The sequence below is a fragment of the Macaca nemestrina genome, chromosome X (genome assembly GCF_043159975.1).
Source record: "Macaca nemestrina isolate mMacNem1 chromosome X, mMacNem.hap1, whole genome shotgun sequence".
Lineage (NCBI taxonomy): Eukaryota > Metazoa > Chordata > Mammalia > Primates > Cercopithecidae > Macaca > Macaca nemestrina.
This window is the reverse complement of record NC_092145.1, coordinates 36097171-36113857: the sequence shown is the minus strand read 5'-3', so window position 1 is coordinate 36113857 and position 16687 is coordinate 36097171. Positions and strand designations below refer to the sequence as shown.

The 16687-nt window shown below is 42.4% G+C and overlaps 1 protein-coding gene across 1 annotated transcript; it reads left to right on the top strand.

Moving 5' to 3' along the window:
• Positions 1 to 5336: 5336 nt before the first annotated feature.
• LOC105468392 (ubiquitin conjugating enzyme E2 A) lies at positions 5337 to 15550 on the top strand. The gene is made up of 6 exons (XM_011718511.2): positions 5337 to 5561; positions 5707 to 5787; positions 6181 to 6206; positions 12615 to 12704; positions 13695 to 13783; positions 14259 to 15550. Exons 1-6 carry the CDS (start codon positions 5518 to 5520, stop codon positions 14385 to 14387), a joined length of 459 nt encoding a protein of 152 aa, XP_011716813.1. The 5' UTR covers positions 5337 to 5517; the 3' UTR covers positions 14388 to 15550.
• Positions 15551 to 16687: the final 1137 nt, after the last annotated feature.

Below are 16687 nucleotides of genomic sequence, written 5' to 3'. Positions count from 1 at the left end.
GTATAAGGACTGGTGTGATTGCCTCAGGTCCACTCCTTTAATCCAGGATAACATCCTCATGTCAAGAGTCTTAATTTAATCACATCTGCAAAGTCCCTTTTGCCATGTAAGGTAACATATTCACCAGTTACAGAGATAAGGAAATGGAGATCTGGGTGGGGGGGTGGAGGGGGCAGGGTTGTGCATTATTCGGCATACCACATCATGTCTTTGTTTTCTTTGATTCAGTAATTTAGCAGGTAGTGAAATCCTTTTTTTTTTTTTGAGACGGAGTCTGGCTCTGTCACCCAGGCTGGAGTGCAGTGGCGTGATCTCAGCTCACTGCAGCCTCTGCCTCCCAGGTTCCAGAGATTCTCTGCCTCAGCCTTCCAGGTAGCTGGGATCACAGGCACGCACCACCATGCCTAGCTAATTTTTTCGTATTTTTAGTAGAGACGGGGTTTCACCATGTTGGCCAGGCTAGTCTCGAACTCCTGACCTCAGGTGATCCGCCCGCCTCGGCCACCCAGAGTGCTAGGATTACAGGCGTGAGCCACTGTGCCTTGCCTGAAATCGCATTTTCAAGGCCTTAATGTCTCCATTTCCCTCAACTTTGATATTCCCCTCCCTCCATCCTAACCTCTTTGTCTCTCTCTCTCTCTCTCCCCTCTGCTCCCACTTATGTCCTAGAGGCTGAAGATGAACAACATACTACAAGTTGTCAAGAGCAAAAGCACACACTTTGCTAACTGTTGCTTCCTAAAAGTGATTCTCTTGAAATATTTTCTGAGATTATTTGAGTCAAGAAAGACCTTTCGATTTTTATTTTCTGTTGGTGCTTTGTTGCTGTTTGTGCTAAATTTTATCAACAGAGGTGAAAACCGTAGGAAAATAAAATTCATTTGCCTTCACTGGATAACAGAAATACAAACTTACAGCCTGATAAGGCATGAAACGATCTTTAATTTCGTCTCCTAACCCAAAATAGTTCAGGAAAATAAAAATCTATTTTTCATGTTGAAATCTTCATGAATGAAATTTCACAATTTTTTTGGTTTTTTTTTTTGAGACAAGTCTTGCATTTTTGCCCAGACTGATCTCAAACTCCTCACTTCAAGTGATCCTCCCACCTCTGCCTCCCAAAATGCTGGGATTACAGGCATGAGCCACTGTGCCCAGCCCACTTTTCTTTAAATTGAGGAGACTTGTCCTTTCCGGACCTCTGCTCTTGGGTAGGGGTGGTGCTTGGCTGTGAAGAGGGTATTTCTTCAAGATGTCAAGGTCAAAAGAGGGTAGAAAGAATGCTTGGCCAAACTGCGCTATAGTTAGTATGTTCTAGCCTGATAATCATCATGCTGGAAAACAATCTTCTGTATCGCTGCTTGCTATGACAACCCTGCTTCTGCTGAGGAATGTGGGGGCACGGTGTTCCTGCAATGCAGTTTCATTCCTTAGTCAGAGAATGCTATTCCCATGCAGGTGCCCGGGGCTTCCAACCATTTGGGTCATGCTCCTGAGTTTTTGTTTGTTTGTTTGTTTTTTGTTTTCTGAGATGGAGTTTCGCTCTTGTTGCCCAGGCTAGAGTGCAATGGTGTGATCTCGGCTCCCTGTAACCTCCACCTCCCGGGTTCAAGCAATTCTCCTGCCTCAGCCTCCGGAATAGCTGGGATTACAGGCACGCACCACCATGCCCGGCTAATTTTGTATTTTTAGTAGAGACGGGGTTTCTCCATGTTGGTCAGGCTGGTCTCAAACTCCTGACCTCAGGTGATCCACCCACCTTGGCCTCGCCAAGTGCTGGGATTGCAGGCTTGAGCCACTGCGCCCAGCCGTTAGTTTTCTCGATTATGTAGTCCAAGGAAGGAAGAGAAAGGGGGTTTCAAAAAACAGACAAGCTCACAACAAACTTACATACATCTATATCCTTCAATAAATTTCAGACATGTATATCCAGTAACAGGAGCTTCTCAGTCCCTTTCATACTCTCCAGTATGGTACATGCCATTTCTTAATAGGGTATTTTCTCTCTCTCTCTTTTTTTTTGGTCTGGTTCTGTCGCCCAGGCTGGAGTGTAGTGGCATGATCTCGGCTCGCTGCAACCTCTGCCTCCTGGGTTCCAGCGATTCTTCTGCCTCAGCCTCCCGAGTAGGTCGGACTACAGGTCCTCGCCACCGCACCCAGCTAATTTTTTTGTATTTTTAATAGAGATGGGGTTACCCCATGTTGGCAAGTCTAATCTTGAACTCCTGACCTCAGGTGATCTACCTGCCTCAGCCTCCCTAGTACTGGGATTACAGGCATGAGCCACCGTGACTGGCCTCAAAAGGATATTTTCTTTTCTTTTCTTTTTTTTTTTGAGACGGAGTCTCGCGCTGTCGCCCAGGCTGGAGTGCAGTGGCCGGATCTCAGCTCACTGCAAGCTCTGCCTCCTGGGTTTGCGCCATTCTCCTGCCTCAGCCTCCCGAGTAGCTGGGACTACAGGCGCCCGCCACTTCGCCCGGCTATTTTTTGTATTTTTTAGTAGAGACGGGGTTTCACTGTGTTAGCCAGGATGGTCTCGATCTCCTGACCTCGTGATCCGGCCGCCTCGGCCTCCCAAAGTGCTGGGATTACAGGCTTGAGCCACCGCGCCCGGCATTAAAAGGATATTTTCAATGCATCTCTCTCATGCTCAAACACCTATAAAAGCTGCCTAAATTCCCCAACCTCGCATTTGAGGGCATTTAATCAACTTCTGTCACTCTCACTTTTCCTAGTTGAGTTCTCATCATTCCCCAGCCAAGAATCTCTCCATTAGCCGAGCTCATCTGCCCACTATTCCCAGAATATGGTTTAGCTCTATGCCCTTGTCTGTGCCATTGCCCTCACAGAAACTGCTTAAGTTCTTCTCTCTCAAGCTCTGCTTTCATCTCTTTTGAAACAAAATTGAAATACACCCATTTCAGGAAGCTTGTCCTGATCCCACCAGAATGACGATTCCTCTGCTGTGCAGTCTCTCAGCATCTGTAGTTTCACATACTTCTACAAGTTGAGGATCCCAAATCTGAAAATCCAAAATCCCAAATGCTTCAAAACCTGAAACTTTTATAATGCAAATAATTCCAAAATCTGAAAAAACAAAACAAACAAACAAACAAAAAACTGGAAATCTGAAACCGTTCTGGTTCTGCTGTTGCTGTTATAGGCAGACTTCTAAGATGCTGCCCTCCCCTAAGATTCTTGGTCCTTGGTATATACGCACACTTTCTCCCAGTTATTAAATGAAATAGTAATCTAGGTTCTGCAGTGGCAAAATTTAGCAGATGCAATAAAGGTCCCAAATTAGATGTTTTTAAGATAGGGAGATCATCCACAGAGTGGGTCTGACATAATCTGGTAAGCCTTTAAAGTAGACTGTGCTCTTCCTGAAAACAAGATTCAAAGAGTGAGAGGGATGTGGTAGGAGAGAAATTCTCTGTTGATGACTTTGAAGATGGAGTAAGCCACGTGGCAAGGAATGCAGGTGGCCTCTAGGAGCTGAGAGTAGTTCCCAGGTGGCAGCTGGTAAGGAAATAGGGACCAAAGTCCTACAACTGCAATGAACCGGGCTTGGCCAACAACTTATAATTTGTTAAGCAGTGATGAAAACGAATATGCTTGCTTTTGTAGATCTTGCTTTTGTTGATTTCATATGTGTGTATGTGTGTGTTAGTAGACTGCAAGTTCCTAGATGAGAGGAAAAAAAGTTTTTTAAAAAATTTTTGTACCCCCTTCCCACTACAGCCATAATGTGATGCTATTAGGGAGACTTGCCTTAACTGATATATTGGAGTTAATGGGAGATAGAAATCCTTGACCATGAAAGTACCTGTTATTAAACAGCAGCTAGAATTACTACCATTGTCAAGTGCCTCCTGCTTCTCATGTTAGAAACAAATTCCTGCACATCTGATATCTTCTGGACATCTTCACGGGGATGTCTCACCAGTCCCATGAACTCAGTAAGTCCCACCCAAAATTTCCTCTCCCAAACTTGTCCCTCTCTCTCTATTCTGTAATTCTGTTAATGGCACCTTCAAATCCCCAGTTATCTTGGGGCTTAGAGTTTCAGCCTCTGTTGACTCCTTCCTCTCTCTTGCCTCCATATTCAACCTGTTGCCAAGTCCTCCCCATTCATTCATATCCTACTTGCCTTTACTGTCACTGCCTGGTTCAGTATCTCACACCTAGATACTGCAAGAGTCTCCTGCCTGCTCTCTTGAGACCAATCTCTGATAAGCACAGCTCTAATGATGTCACTTCCCTGCTTAATGGACTTCCAAGGAATCCATTAGCTTGGCATTCAAAACTCTTGATGACTTAACCCAAACCTACCTTTCTCCTATTTTCAATAATTTTTAAATGTGTATTATGCCTATCTTCTAAGTTATTTTGGGTTGACCTTTAAAAATTATCCTTTAAAACTGTTACTGCTTTTGCAGGTCCACGGACTGTGACTCTTCCCGCAACCTGCAGCTTTTCCACGTTCCTTTTACTTCAGACCCACTGTCCTTGCAACTCCCTGCAGTCGGATAGTCTCATACTGTGGACTCTTCTGAACATATAATAGCCGCTCGGCTTGTTGAACTACCAAGGGAAAATGTGGTTCCAGAGCCAAATTGTGAGTGCCCAAAGCAAAACAAAACAAAACAAAACCCTACTCTGCCTGCCTTAAGCTCCCATTCCCTCCCACAGGACATACAACACCATTTCATTCTGCCCAGGGGTGATCATTGGCCTAAACGTTGAGCGCCCAATCCTGCATTCAATCCCACAGCCCCGCCCCGCCCGCCGGTCATAGTCAAGGCCAATTTATTCTTTTGATTTTTCGTGATTTTAACCAATCACTCTGCTCCGCACCCCTCCGACCCCAATCTCCGGTGTCCGCAGGGATTGGGCACCCTAGAGTTGCCGCTTTTTGAGAACCGGTTTTACCTCCGCCCACTCCTTCGTCCTCTAGTTTGGGACTTCCAAACTTCTCCCCCCTCCTCCCCGGGCATAGTGCGCGCTCTCATGAATGATCTGGTCACAAAACAAAAAAGAAGAGAAAAAGAAAAAAAGGAAGAAAAAAAGAGAAAAAGAAAAAAAGCCGAAAACTTCCCAGGGTTTGCCTTAGAATTAGCAGGTGGGGATGGACCCCGTTCCACCACGAGGTCCTCCAGCGCCCCGGGCTCCAGAGTACCCCACGCCTCTGAGCTCGCGGCCCCGCCCCCGGCCTCCTGCGGGGCTTTAATGACATAAGCAACTTTCCTCGCGCACCCCCCGCCCCGTCTTGGTACGGCCTGTCCGGCGCTCGACGTTCCACCCCCCTCTCTCTGCTCTCAGGTTGGTTCAGCCCCCGTCTACACTGGGGTGGTGCTTAGCCGGCGCCAGACCGACCCTCGACTTCGGAGAGGCAGCGCGGTGCCTCTGGGTGCTTCCGCCTCCCCTTCTCCGGCTTCTCCAGCGTCCTCGGCCTCGTCGCCCGCCGCGGGAACCCGAGACCCCAGTGTATGCCCCACCCCTGACCCCGCTCGCGACATGTCCACTCCGGCTCGGCGGCGCCTCATGCGGGACTTCAAGAGGTAAACCGAGGGGACGGCCGAGGCCGGGGGTTGCGAGCCGGGGCACAGGGCGGGTCCCGAGGCGCGCCGGGCGGGGAGGGCTGGGGAGCGGCCGGGAGCGGGCGCCAGTGCCGGCCTAGGGGGACCCCTGTCTGTCTTCCCGAAGGTTGCAGGAGGATCCTCCAGCCGGAGTCAGCGGGGCTCCGTCCGAGAACAACATAATGGTGTGGAACGCGGTCATTTTCGGGTGAGTCTGCGTTCGTGGCGGTGGCGAGAGAACCGGGGACGCGAGCCCTCTCGGTCTGCGCTCCAAGGCGGGCCCCCCGTGGAGGCCGAGGGGGTAGGGGAAAATGTTTGGGTCTGGCTGGGCCTAGGCGCCTCCCCGGAGCCTGTGCCTCGATTAGCTCAGTTCCCGCTGCCAGGGGGAACCGCTTGGGGTTCTAGGGGGGCGGGGCGGGGAGTGGTGGCGGTTAGGCGCGGCGGCCTGCCCTGTGTCTCTGAGCCCGGGACATCTATTTGTAGTGGCTTTCGACTCCGGCAGCGGTGCGGGAGGTGGCAGAGCTCGGGATAGCCATCTCAGATGAAGCAGGGAGAAGGGGGCCCCTTAAGTGGGAACTGACCATTTTTCTCTGTGTTGCAGGCCTGAAGGGACCCCGTTTGAGGATGGTAAGAGAGAGTTTCTTTACCCACTTTTCAGGAGCCTGATCATCTGGGGAATGGGTTCCCACTCATCCTGGAAGTGTCTCCTGCTTAGGAACCTGGCTGTGCCTAGTCTCTGTCTGCTAAAGGCTTGAGTGGAATGCAGTGTGTAGCTGGTCGTTCTGGATATTGTATGCTTGACTAGAACTGCACCTTTCTTCTTGTTTTCTTAAAAAAAAATCTGGGGAAGGCAGTCACTTTTTAAAAGGAGCAATCATAGCACTGGTATTAAGGATTTTTGAGGCTTGGGCTGTGATTCTGCTAAATTCAGCCCTCCATCACTGAATTAGTATAAACCCAACCAGTTGCTGATAGTCAGCAGAAACACCAGAGACCATCTGGTTCAGAATTCTACCCCAAGGGCAGGAATTGTGGTCAGCAGGTGCTTGGTAGATGTGTGTTGGATGTTGAGTGGATGCAAGCGTCCCTTCCATTCAACTGTCTGGTTTCTACAATCTGACATTGAATGCCTGTCAGCCTCACTTCTCTAAGATGGTCTTAAATGCCTCATTTGAGTACAGTATTGTTTCTTATTTTTAAGTGAATTTACAGTGTGTGCTTTCATCAAGACGTTATGATCAGTAATTTCAAAGCAGCTTCACAATTGAAGTTAGCCTCACTGTACCCTTTTGATCAGTGTCCCGCCTACTTGAAAGTACTACATGTACCAGTAGGTACATAATTTTTAAGTGATTTAGGTTTAACTTTTAAAAACACATGTGTAAATTGCTTTTTTAAAACTTGATGATTTTAGATAATTATAGATTCATATGCAGTTGTAAGAAATTAAGAGAGACACCCTTTATACCCTTAACCCAGTCCTCTCCCCAAACCCTCCCGTTTGGTAACATCTTGAATGACTAGACCCTATCACAACCAGAAAAATGACATTGATAGTTCTGCACTCAGTTGTGTGTGTGTTGTTGTTTTTTGAAAGTTTAATACATTTAAAGGATGATTAAAGTATTTGAACTTACGAAATTCTTTAATATTTGAGGTTTTTAAAAAAAGGAAAAGGATGTTTCTGTTATTTTTTTTCCTCAATGATTTATCTTCATTCGGTCACATAGCATTTATACACACACACACACTTCAGTTTGAAGGTGGGAACAAAAACATTTCTGCAAACTACTTAATACATACTTATGTTGCTGAGCCGGATTGCTTTTTGATGCTACCAGTCCACAAAATGTTGTGAGGTAAGTCAATATCAACTAAGTCTATAATTCATCTCAAGTAGTTAGATTTCCCCAGGAAACTGTGGACAGTCACCTGAATATTTTTAGCTTCCTCTCTACCTTTACCCCCTGGGTAAATATCATTGCTCTTCAGGGCTGCAATGAAAAGAAATGACAGCAGGAGACAGTGATTGTAAGGGCATACTACTTTGGTGCAGTTAATCATTTGAGCTGATTTGTAGCAAGAAACTATAGCTAGACTTAAATTTTCCTCTACCAGATTGGCACTAGTTATTTATTTATTTATTTATTTATTTATTTTTGAGACGGAGTCGTGCCCTGTCACCCAGGCTGGAGTGCGATGGCGCGATCTCAGCTCACTGCAACCTCCGCCTCCTGGGTTCAAGTGATTCTCCTGCCTCAGCCTCCTGAGTAGCTGGGATTGCAGGTGCACGACACCACGCCCGGCTAATTTTTTGTATCTTTAGTAGAGATGGGGTTTCACCATGTTGGCCAGGCTGGTCTCAAACTCCTGACCTTAGGATCCACCCGCCTTGGCCTCCCAAAGTGCTGGGACTACAGGCTTGAGCCACCGTACCCAGCCAGCACTAGTTCTTTATACCTGAGATTTAAATGTACAGATTAACTGTGTATTTGCTTTAGCTCTAGTAGGCTTTGTTTTCATTGGCTTCTTTTTTCCTCGTTTTACTCTGTTTTATGCTGGGCACAGCTTTATTAATAGTACATCGCTTTGCTGGGGATTGGCTACCTAAATATTTCAAGGGTGCTTCTCTTAAGTGGTATGAATTGAAAAGGTACTTATGGAGTCCATTATCTACCAGGACTGTCACCTTTGACATTACTGGTACTATTTTTGATGATGTGTATCTCCATCCTAGCATTACTGAAAGGAATTACTCAGGCTGATTTGTTCTGTTCAACAGTCTGCTACCCATGGATGCTTCCTCAGGTATCTGGAACACTGTGGTTTTGAGATGGAGTTTTGCTCTTGTCACCCAGGCTGGAGTGCAATGGCATGAGCTCAGCTCACTGCAACCTCTGCCTTCTAGGTTCAAGCAATTCTCCTGCCTCAGCCTCCCGAGTAGCTGGGATTACAGGCACCCGCCACCACGCCCAGCTAATTTTTGTATTTTTAGTAGAGGGAGGTTTCACTATGTTGACCAGGCTGGTCTCGAACTCCTGACCTGAGGTGATCCGCCCACCTTGGCCTGGCAAAGTGCTAGGATTACGAGCATGAGCTGCTGTGCCCGGCCTTAACCATTTTTTGAATGCCCTTTATTTACAGTTGGGGACTTTACAGTTAGAGAAAAGACTGATTAGGGATAAGTGGCATAGTTGATATTGCTGTTTCCAATGTATTATGTTAATTAAGAACCCCAAAACTACTTTTGCTTCTTCGTTGTAAACTGTTCGTTATGGAAGTTTCTGGAACAGTCAGGTCCTAGTTAGAGTGATGAAATCTTAAGAAAAGCAACACTTAAGGGTATAAGGGTATTTTGGTTTAACTTCACACAATAAGAGGAATATATTCTTAAGAGCTTACACTACCAAAACACTGGGGAGAAATGCTTCCTCATCAGAATATCTTGGTATACATGCTAAATACAAAGGTTATGGAATATAGTCTTCATCACATAATCTAAAAATTGTTAACAGACATGGTAAGGTACTGGTATTTGCTTTTCATAATAGATGTGTTCTTTAGAATTGGGGTATACATCTTTTTTATTTTTTTTAATTTTTGGAAATATTTCTGAGTCATAAAATCGTTTTCAAAATGAATCTCTAAAGTCCACTAAGAGTATTTTAAAGATAAATAAATCCTATGATGAAGAGTTTTGGATATTACTTGAAAAATGGAGTTTCAGTCATCAAAAATAATTTTGAAGTTACATGTATTTTGCTTTCTTCTCAGGAGTCATAAACTGGTGGCCGAATAGCAGAAAACACCTGCAGGTGTGTTTTCTTTGGCCAACACAGTATTTTCCAAAACTTGACTTTGTCAATGTCTTCAGGCAGAACATATACTCCCTCTAGTTCAACCTTATCACTCCTTATTGCCATACACCAAAATTATATAAACTTAACACGTTTATATAATATAAACTTAACACGTTTATATAATTTTGGTGGTCTCCCTGTATAGATGGATTAATGGATACTTTCCTTACGATGTTTTAGCCTCGGGAAGATGAACAAAATTAGTATACATTATGTACAACCATGGTGAGGCTTACATTTTCAGTTATTTTAAAGCCTAGCCTTCTAAATATTCAGAGAGTAAGCTCTAGTCTCAGACTGCATACTACTAATTCTGGGATTTTAAATTCCCTTAACATTTGTTTAGAGCTTAGAAATTACATCGAAGGTTATACTAAACAGGCTCTGATTAATGTGACTAAAAGTGCAGTGAAGTTTTCACCCTCTTTTTAATGTGTACCTTGAATAAGATTTGGGTGAAGTCTTAATTTATATTCAAGTAGACATAAATAGGTTGCTTCACTTCTCAAGATATTAAGTGAACTGTTTTAAAAGACTTGTGATTAACTTCTTTGGTAGCTAGGTAATCACCTAGTTGAACTTCTGGGCAAGTGTATGCAGAAAGCTCAAGTCAAGGAACTTGTGAGCCACCAACATAGGTACTCAACTTGCTTTGCACCGTGAGTGTTTGATGTAGACCTAAAAGTACTGTTTAATATCTGAATGCCTTCATTGTATATTTCTTACTGATAGTTAAGTTCTGATTTTTGGGTTTTGCCTCCTTCAGCTGAGTCTAGAGATGTGAAACTTTAGAATTATTATAGCAAAAATAGTTGCTCATGGTTTTGGAGCACTTAACTTTGTGGCACTATGCATATTTCTCTCATTTAAACCTCACAACAATGCTGTGTGGTGGGTACTATTATTAATCTCATTTTACAAATGAGGAACTTAAGGTTTAGTCAAGGAGCACACCTTCCCCAAAGTCTCACAGCTAGTAAGTACCAAAGCAAGGACTTGGGCCCAGACCTGTCTGACTGCAGAGCTCACGCTCTTAGCCAGTATGTTGTACTGTTTTTGCTTATGGCTTCCCTGTGTCTTGCTTTACTACCTTTAGATATCATATTTAGTGATGGTTTTAAAGTAGCTGGGATGTCCATGTGCTATTACATCTTCCCAGTTTTAGAGCAGCATCTCTTACTCATAATTTGGTCAGATTGCAACATCGATCCAAGTGTGTTTACACTTGAGATCATAATACATAAGGAAACTCAAAGTTTGGAACTCTAACACGTTCCCGCTTTTTCTTGCATATTATAATGTCAATAAATACTGAAAAGGAAGAACTGTGCTTTCTTCCTCAGAAAGAGGAAGATTTATGACCAGCTGGTGATAAAGGTGAAGTATATTCTGATGGACATACTTCCGTACTTCTAAAGGGCATATGTTTGTCCATTCCATAAGATTTTACTTTCTTTCCTTAGTTATAATACATAGTATCTTCAGGTCTGGCTTTGAAAAGAAAATAGGGAGTAACAATAGTTTGAGGAATATAATGTTTCTATATGTTGCATTTTATATTACTATGAAGCTTTGAGACACTTGTTCATACTAAGGGCAGCTTTGTTAGCAAATCGTTTCCAATGAGCTTGCTAAAAACAAACTTTTTGATATTGCTTTGTCACGGATCTAGTCCTAGAATGATTATAGTCTTCTCTCTTTTTCTTAAGCAGTGATAAACCTTTTAATGAGAACAAAAAGGAAATAAATTGCTAACTCTGAAGGAACCAGTAAGAAATACACCGAAGTGTGGTCTGTTGTTTTAGAATAATTTGTTAAATGGACCAGAGTAATACAGTGGAACATGCATCACCTTATACCATATAGTAACTGATTCTTTTAAGTTTACTTGAACAGATTTCAGTCAGGAAAAAACATTGATCAATTGTTTTCTTGAATTTATTCAACAAACAATTGAAAATAATATTTTAAAGGACATAATCTCCTCAGATCACATCTTAAAATTCTTGAATGAGATCCAGTTTGTCCATGCCTTGTAAGTAAGTTTATAACCTACTATGCTTTAGGGCCTCCTGCTACCTTAGGTTGACATATATTTAAGAAAAATAATTTCATTTCAATAGTAGCGTAAACAAACATTAGAAAAATAAGGCCGGGCGCGGTGGCTCAAGCCTGTAATCCCAGCACTTTGGGAGGCCGAGACGGGCGGATCACAAGGTCAGGAGATCGAGACCATCCTGGCTAACATGGTGAAACCCCGTCTCTACTAAAAATACAAAAAACTAGCCGGGCGAGGTGGCGGGCGCCTGTAGTCCCAGCTACTCCGGAGGCTGAGGCAGGAGAATGGCGTGAACCCGGGAGGCGGAGCTTGCAGTGAGCTGAGACCCGGCCACTGCACTCCAGCCTGGGCGACAGAGCGAGACTCCGTCTCAAAAAAAAAAAAAAGAAAAATAAATTTGCTGGAAACGTGAATGCAATCTAAACAAAATATGATTTTAAAATTATTTCTGCCATTAATTCCTTCCATATGTGTGAATAATTGAGTTGATTTTATAGTGAAGTACCTTATGAGCCATACTTAAGGGTTTCTGAGAAGGACTATGAAGTTTTTCCTGGCTTAAATTCAATTACGTTTTCATTATAGGATCACTATGACATGAAAAGGAACCAGAGTGAACACTTTTATACTTACTCTCTTCTATTTTAAAAATAGCTTGATTATGGATTTGTATTCTGGCATTGGTTTTTGAACCTTTGTGCCTTCATTCTTTCCAGTCTGTTTAAAAATCACTGGATAGTTTAAGATGGCAGCTGACTAAAATAGGCCTTTGAGGTCTTTTGGTCTTCTAAAGGAGGAAGGCCAAATTTTGGGCCCAGTTTCTTATTTTAAGGATGTTTTCAAAATGTACGGTGGCTAAAGTTATCTTGTATGCAGTAATTTTGTGTTTATGATGGCTGTCTTCAAGTTTGGGGGAAAATAATGGCAAAACAAAAAATCACATTTGAGTAGTTCTTAGAGCAATTCCTAGAGATGTATTTCTTACCTGGCCTCTCCTCTCTACCCTGTATCTTTGCATTATTTAATACTTGGGAAAACCCACATAGCATTAAAAACAAAGTACAACTGAACAAAGTGATAAATACATTTTCTTAAATCTTTCTTTTCTAACTACAGGAACATTTAAACTTACAATAGAATTCACTGAAGAATATCCAAATAAACCACCTACAGTTAGATTTGTCTCTAAGATGTTCCATCCAAATGGCAAGTATCACTTTTAGTACAGTGTTTTAAACTACTATAGTGTTTATTATGGAGTATTCCACATTTCCTGTGTATTTTGTGGTGCCTGAGTATTTGTTTAGGCAGCTTGCTGCTTCCTGAAAGCTGAACTTGTTCTTGGTTTTCTGTGGCTGTCTTGTCCTAGAACTGAAGCAGTGGAGTTATTTTCCCTTTGCTTGGAGTCTGGGAGCCTCCTGATTTTGATGATCTTTGTCATTTACTTATTAAACAAAACGAAGGATGCTCTTGAGGTTTACTTTTAATGCTAGGCCAGATTGGAATAGTCTTGTGTTGTAATTATTTTCATTAGCGTTTAGAAAAGTAGTTTTCATTGGATGCATATCAGAATTACTGTGGAACATTTTAAAAATGCAGATGCCTTCGCCTCACTCCAAACCTACTGAATAGGATTCTGTTGTTGAGGGCCAGGCATACGGTATGTCAGAAAAGCACCACAGGTGATTCTAACTTACCGCTTTGCACTTTTTAAAATAGTAGTAAGCCTAGAACAGCTTGCCTTTTATTTAGGTTAATGAAGTATTTTTCAGGGTATCAGATATTTTTATCTTTTTGTCAAAATGAAATCTTGTGAACTCTGAGCGATCTTTTGTTATTTCAGATAGGCGATACAGCCTACAAATTTGGTGGAATGAATTTCCCACATGTCTGGGGATAGCTAGGGACCCTGTTCAAAAATGTTTGATTTCCTGGATAATAGGGCAGTCTTTTCCAAAGGATGAACACTAAGTATCTTCCAGTTTTATGCTGATCACATCTGACATTCTCTGATCATCCTGATTATTTCACTAGTGGTGGTTATGACTCATCTTTTTAGGCAGTTAACTGGGAAGCAACCTAGGAATCTTTTTAAAACTTCAAAAGCAAAGTATTCTTGACTATTTTTGTTTTGTCTATAATGTTAAAACCTTAGTGGTCTTGTTACGTTTAATGTACCTACTTCTTTGTTCTTAGTCTATGCAGATGGTAGTATATGTCTGGACATACTTCAGAACCGTTGGAGTCCAACCTATGATGTGTCTTCCATTCTAACATCCATACAGGTGAATTTTTCCTTAATGTGACGAACTATAACTTTTAATATGTTTATATTAGCAATTGAATTGTTTTTGAAAGTCATAATGTAATAGACCTTTTTATTTTTGGTCAAAGCTTGTTTGTTTTATAGATGAAAAGTAGACCATTAAGACCCAAGTCAGCTGGGTGCAGTCACTCACACCTGTAACCTCAGCACTTAGGCAGGCCAAGGTGGGAGGATTGCTTGAGCTCAGGAGTTTGAGACCAGCCTGGGCAACATAGTGAGACCCCATCTCTCTTTAAAAAAAAAAAAAAAAAAAAAAAAAAAAAGACCCAAGCCACATGTGTTTTCCTAGCTACTAGCAGATTCATGTAACTCTGGGTTTGCGTGCTAAAGACAAGAAATGTAGCTGTACTTAGGACAATTCAATTGAGTGTCACTACCTTATAAAATAGCTGTTTTGCATTAAGTAACTGACATTTTAAAAATTGTCTCTTTAGTCTCTATTGGATGAACCCAATCCCAATAGTCCAGCAAACAGCCAGGCTGCTCAGCTGTACCAGGAGAACAAACGGGAATATGAAAAGCGTGTTTCTGCAATAGTAGAACAAAGCTGGCGTGATTGTTGACCCCGGGTACAGTTTAAAGAAGAAGCTGGCCATAAGAAAAATATATATTGATGTGTTTGTCACTCCCGACTCCTGTCATTACATTTACTTTATTAAAAGCAAAATAGCTGTTGTGCTGTTTCCATCTTCCTTGCCAAGTTTTCCTACCCCTTCTACCCTCTCCTTAAACATCAGAAAACACCCTCTATGAAATCAAATGTACTGTACCTGGGTTACTTGCAAAAATTACTAATGCTTCAGTTTTTCTGTTGTATTTCATTTCCAGTTTTCAAGCAGTTATTTTTATTACTGTACTTTAAGCTTTTAAGATGAATTGTTATACAAGAGGTGCTTATGCTTAGCTTGATGACCAGGATGTTATTTTTAATGAAATGATTGCTGAGTGTTTCATCCTGGCTGGTCCTTCACTTGTGTTGGATTTAGAAGTGAATGTGTTTGGAATATGGCCTACAGAGAATAGAAACAAATCCATGTAAACAATTTTGAAAGAGGAATGGGAGCTAAAAATCCTGTGATACTAAGATCTCAGTCATATGAATTACAAGATAGTATTTACTAGCAAGGAGAATGTTGAAGGACTCAGCTAAAGGAGTACAGCAATTGTAGTAACTGACACATCCTCTCTTTGCAAGCTACTGACAGGGCACACTCATGCTAAGTTTCAGAATATTGGTCTTCTGGGTTTTTGCTTTTTAAAAGAGGTGTGGGAGCAGAGGAATGGAAACATGCATGAGTTTTTGAGCTAGGGAAAGTTGGAGATACTTTAATCTTTTTAAAGGATCAGTGCTGCCCTAGATGAATAAACTCAATTGTCCATCTTTATTTTAGAGTTTTAATGAATTCAAGGAAGGGAACACAGCATATCTGTGGCCAACTGTTTTCCACTCAAATCCTGAGTTATTGCTGCATGCTTTAATTTCTTCCCTTTCAGCATCTGAGAACCTTAAAGCCAACGTCTGCAATCTGTTTTTCGATATTTATACTTTTAGATATATAGTACCTTTAAGTAGCAGTATGGGACAAGGCTTGTAAATGTTTTGTCTAATGTTCTATTGTCACCTTTTATGCATTTATCACTTCCAAATCTAACTTTGCACAAGTAACCCATGTAAAAAAAATGTACATTTTTCAAAGTTGTAAATAAAAATAACCTTAAAATTTCATAGTCAAGGTATCATTGTTTTTTTCTGGTTTGTTTGTTTTGGTTTGGTTTTTTTAGCTCAGTATAAACTTTTTGTATTGGTTTCTTATTGGGATCTCATATCTACTCATTTCCCCCCTCAAACATTAAGGTAAAAGCAAAAATACTCATTCTGGGAATGGAAAAGAAAAGACAGATACTTCTGGAGAGAACCTTTTTTTTTCTTTCCAGTCATAAGTGGTAATGCTTTTTAAACATTAACAATACAGAGCTGGGCGCAGTGGTTCATGCCGGTAATCCCAACACTTTGGGAGGCCGAGGCGGGCAGATCACGAGGTCAGAAGATCAAGACCATCCTGGCTAACACGGTGAAACCCTGTCTTTACTAAAAATACAAAAAAATTAGCCAGGCGTGGTGGCACGCCCCTGTAGTCCCAGCTGCTTGGGAGGCTGAGGGCAGGAGAATCGCTTGAACCCGGGAGGCGGAGGTTGCAGTGAGGCAAGATTGTGCTACTGCACTCCAGCCTGGTGACAGAACGAGACGCACCCTCAGAGACCAAGATCTAACTTGTTGATCCTGACATTCCACCTCTTTAAAAGCCCTAGCTCAAAAACAAACAGTACCAAACTACTAGATTTTTTTTTTTTTTTGAGATGGAATCTAGCTCTGTCGTCCAGACTGGAGTACAGTGGTGCAATTTTGGCTCACTGCCACCTCTGCCTCCGGGGTTCAAGTGATTCTCCTGCCTCAGCCTCCCGAGTAGCTGGGATTACAGGTGCCCGCCACCACGCCCAGCTGATTTTTGTATTTTTAGTAGAGACGGGGTTTCACTGTGTTGGCCAGGCTGGTCTTGAACTCCTGACCTCATGATCCACCTGCCTCAGCCTCCCAAAGTGCTGGGATTACAAGTGTGAGCCACCGCGCCCAGTCTAGATGGTATTTTAAATCCTATGTAAAATTTGGGAGTACAGATATCCTCAATCACTTTGATTAAACAAAACTCTGCTTTCTTCTGAGGAGCAACCCATCTCATTTTAAAGAGGCAAGGACAATGACTGTAAAAACTACCACCTCTTCGTACTTGTTTGGTTGGGTGGATGGTGCTAAATGAAGTTAAGTCCTTAGGATGCATGTATCCCATTCATCTTTTAAGACATG

Coding starts and splice junctions, on each gene's coding strand:
- LOC105468392 (XM_011718511.2), top strand. CDS start 5,518: ATGTCCACTCCGGCTCGGCGGCGCCTCATGCGGGACTTCAAGAG. Junction 5,788..6,180: donor TGGAACGCGGTCATTTTCGG/GTGAGTCTGCGT, acceptor TCTGTGTTGCAG/GCCTGAAGGGACCCCGTTTG. Junction 12,705..13,694: donor TAAGATGTTCCATCCAAATG/GCAAGTATCACT, acceptor CTTTGTTCTTAG/TCTATGCAGATGGTAGTATA.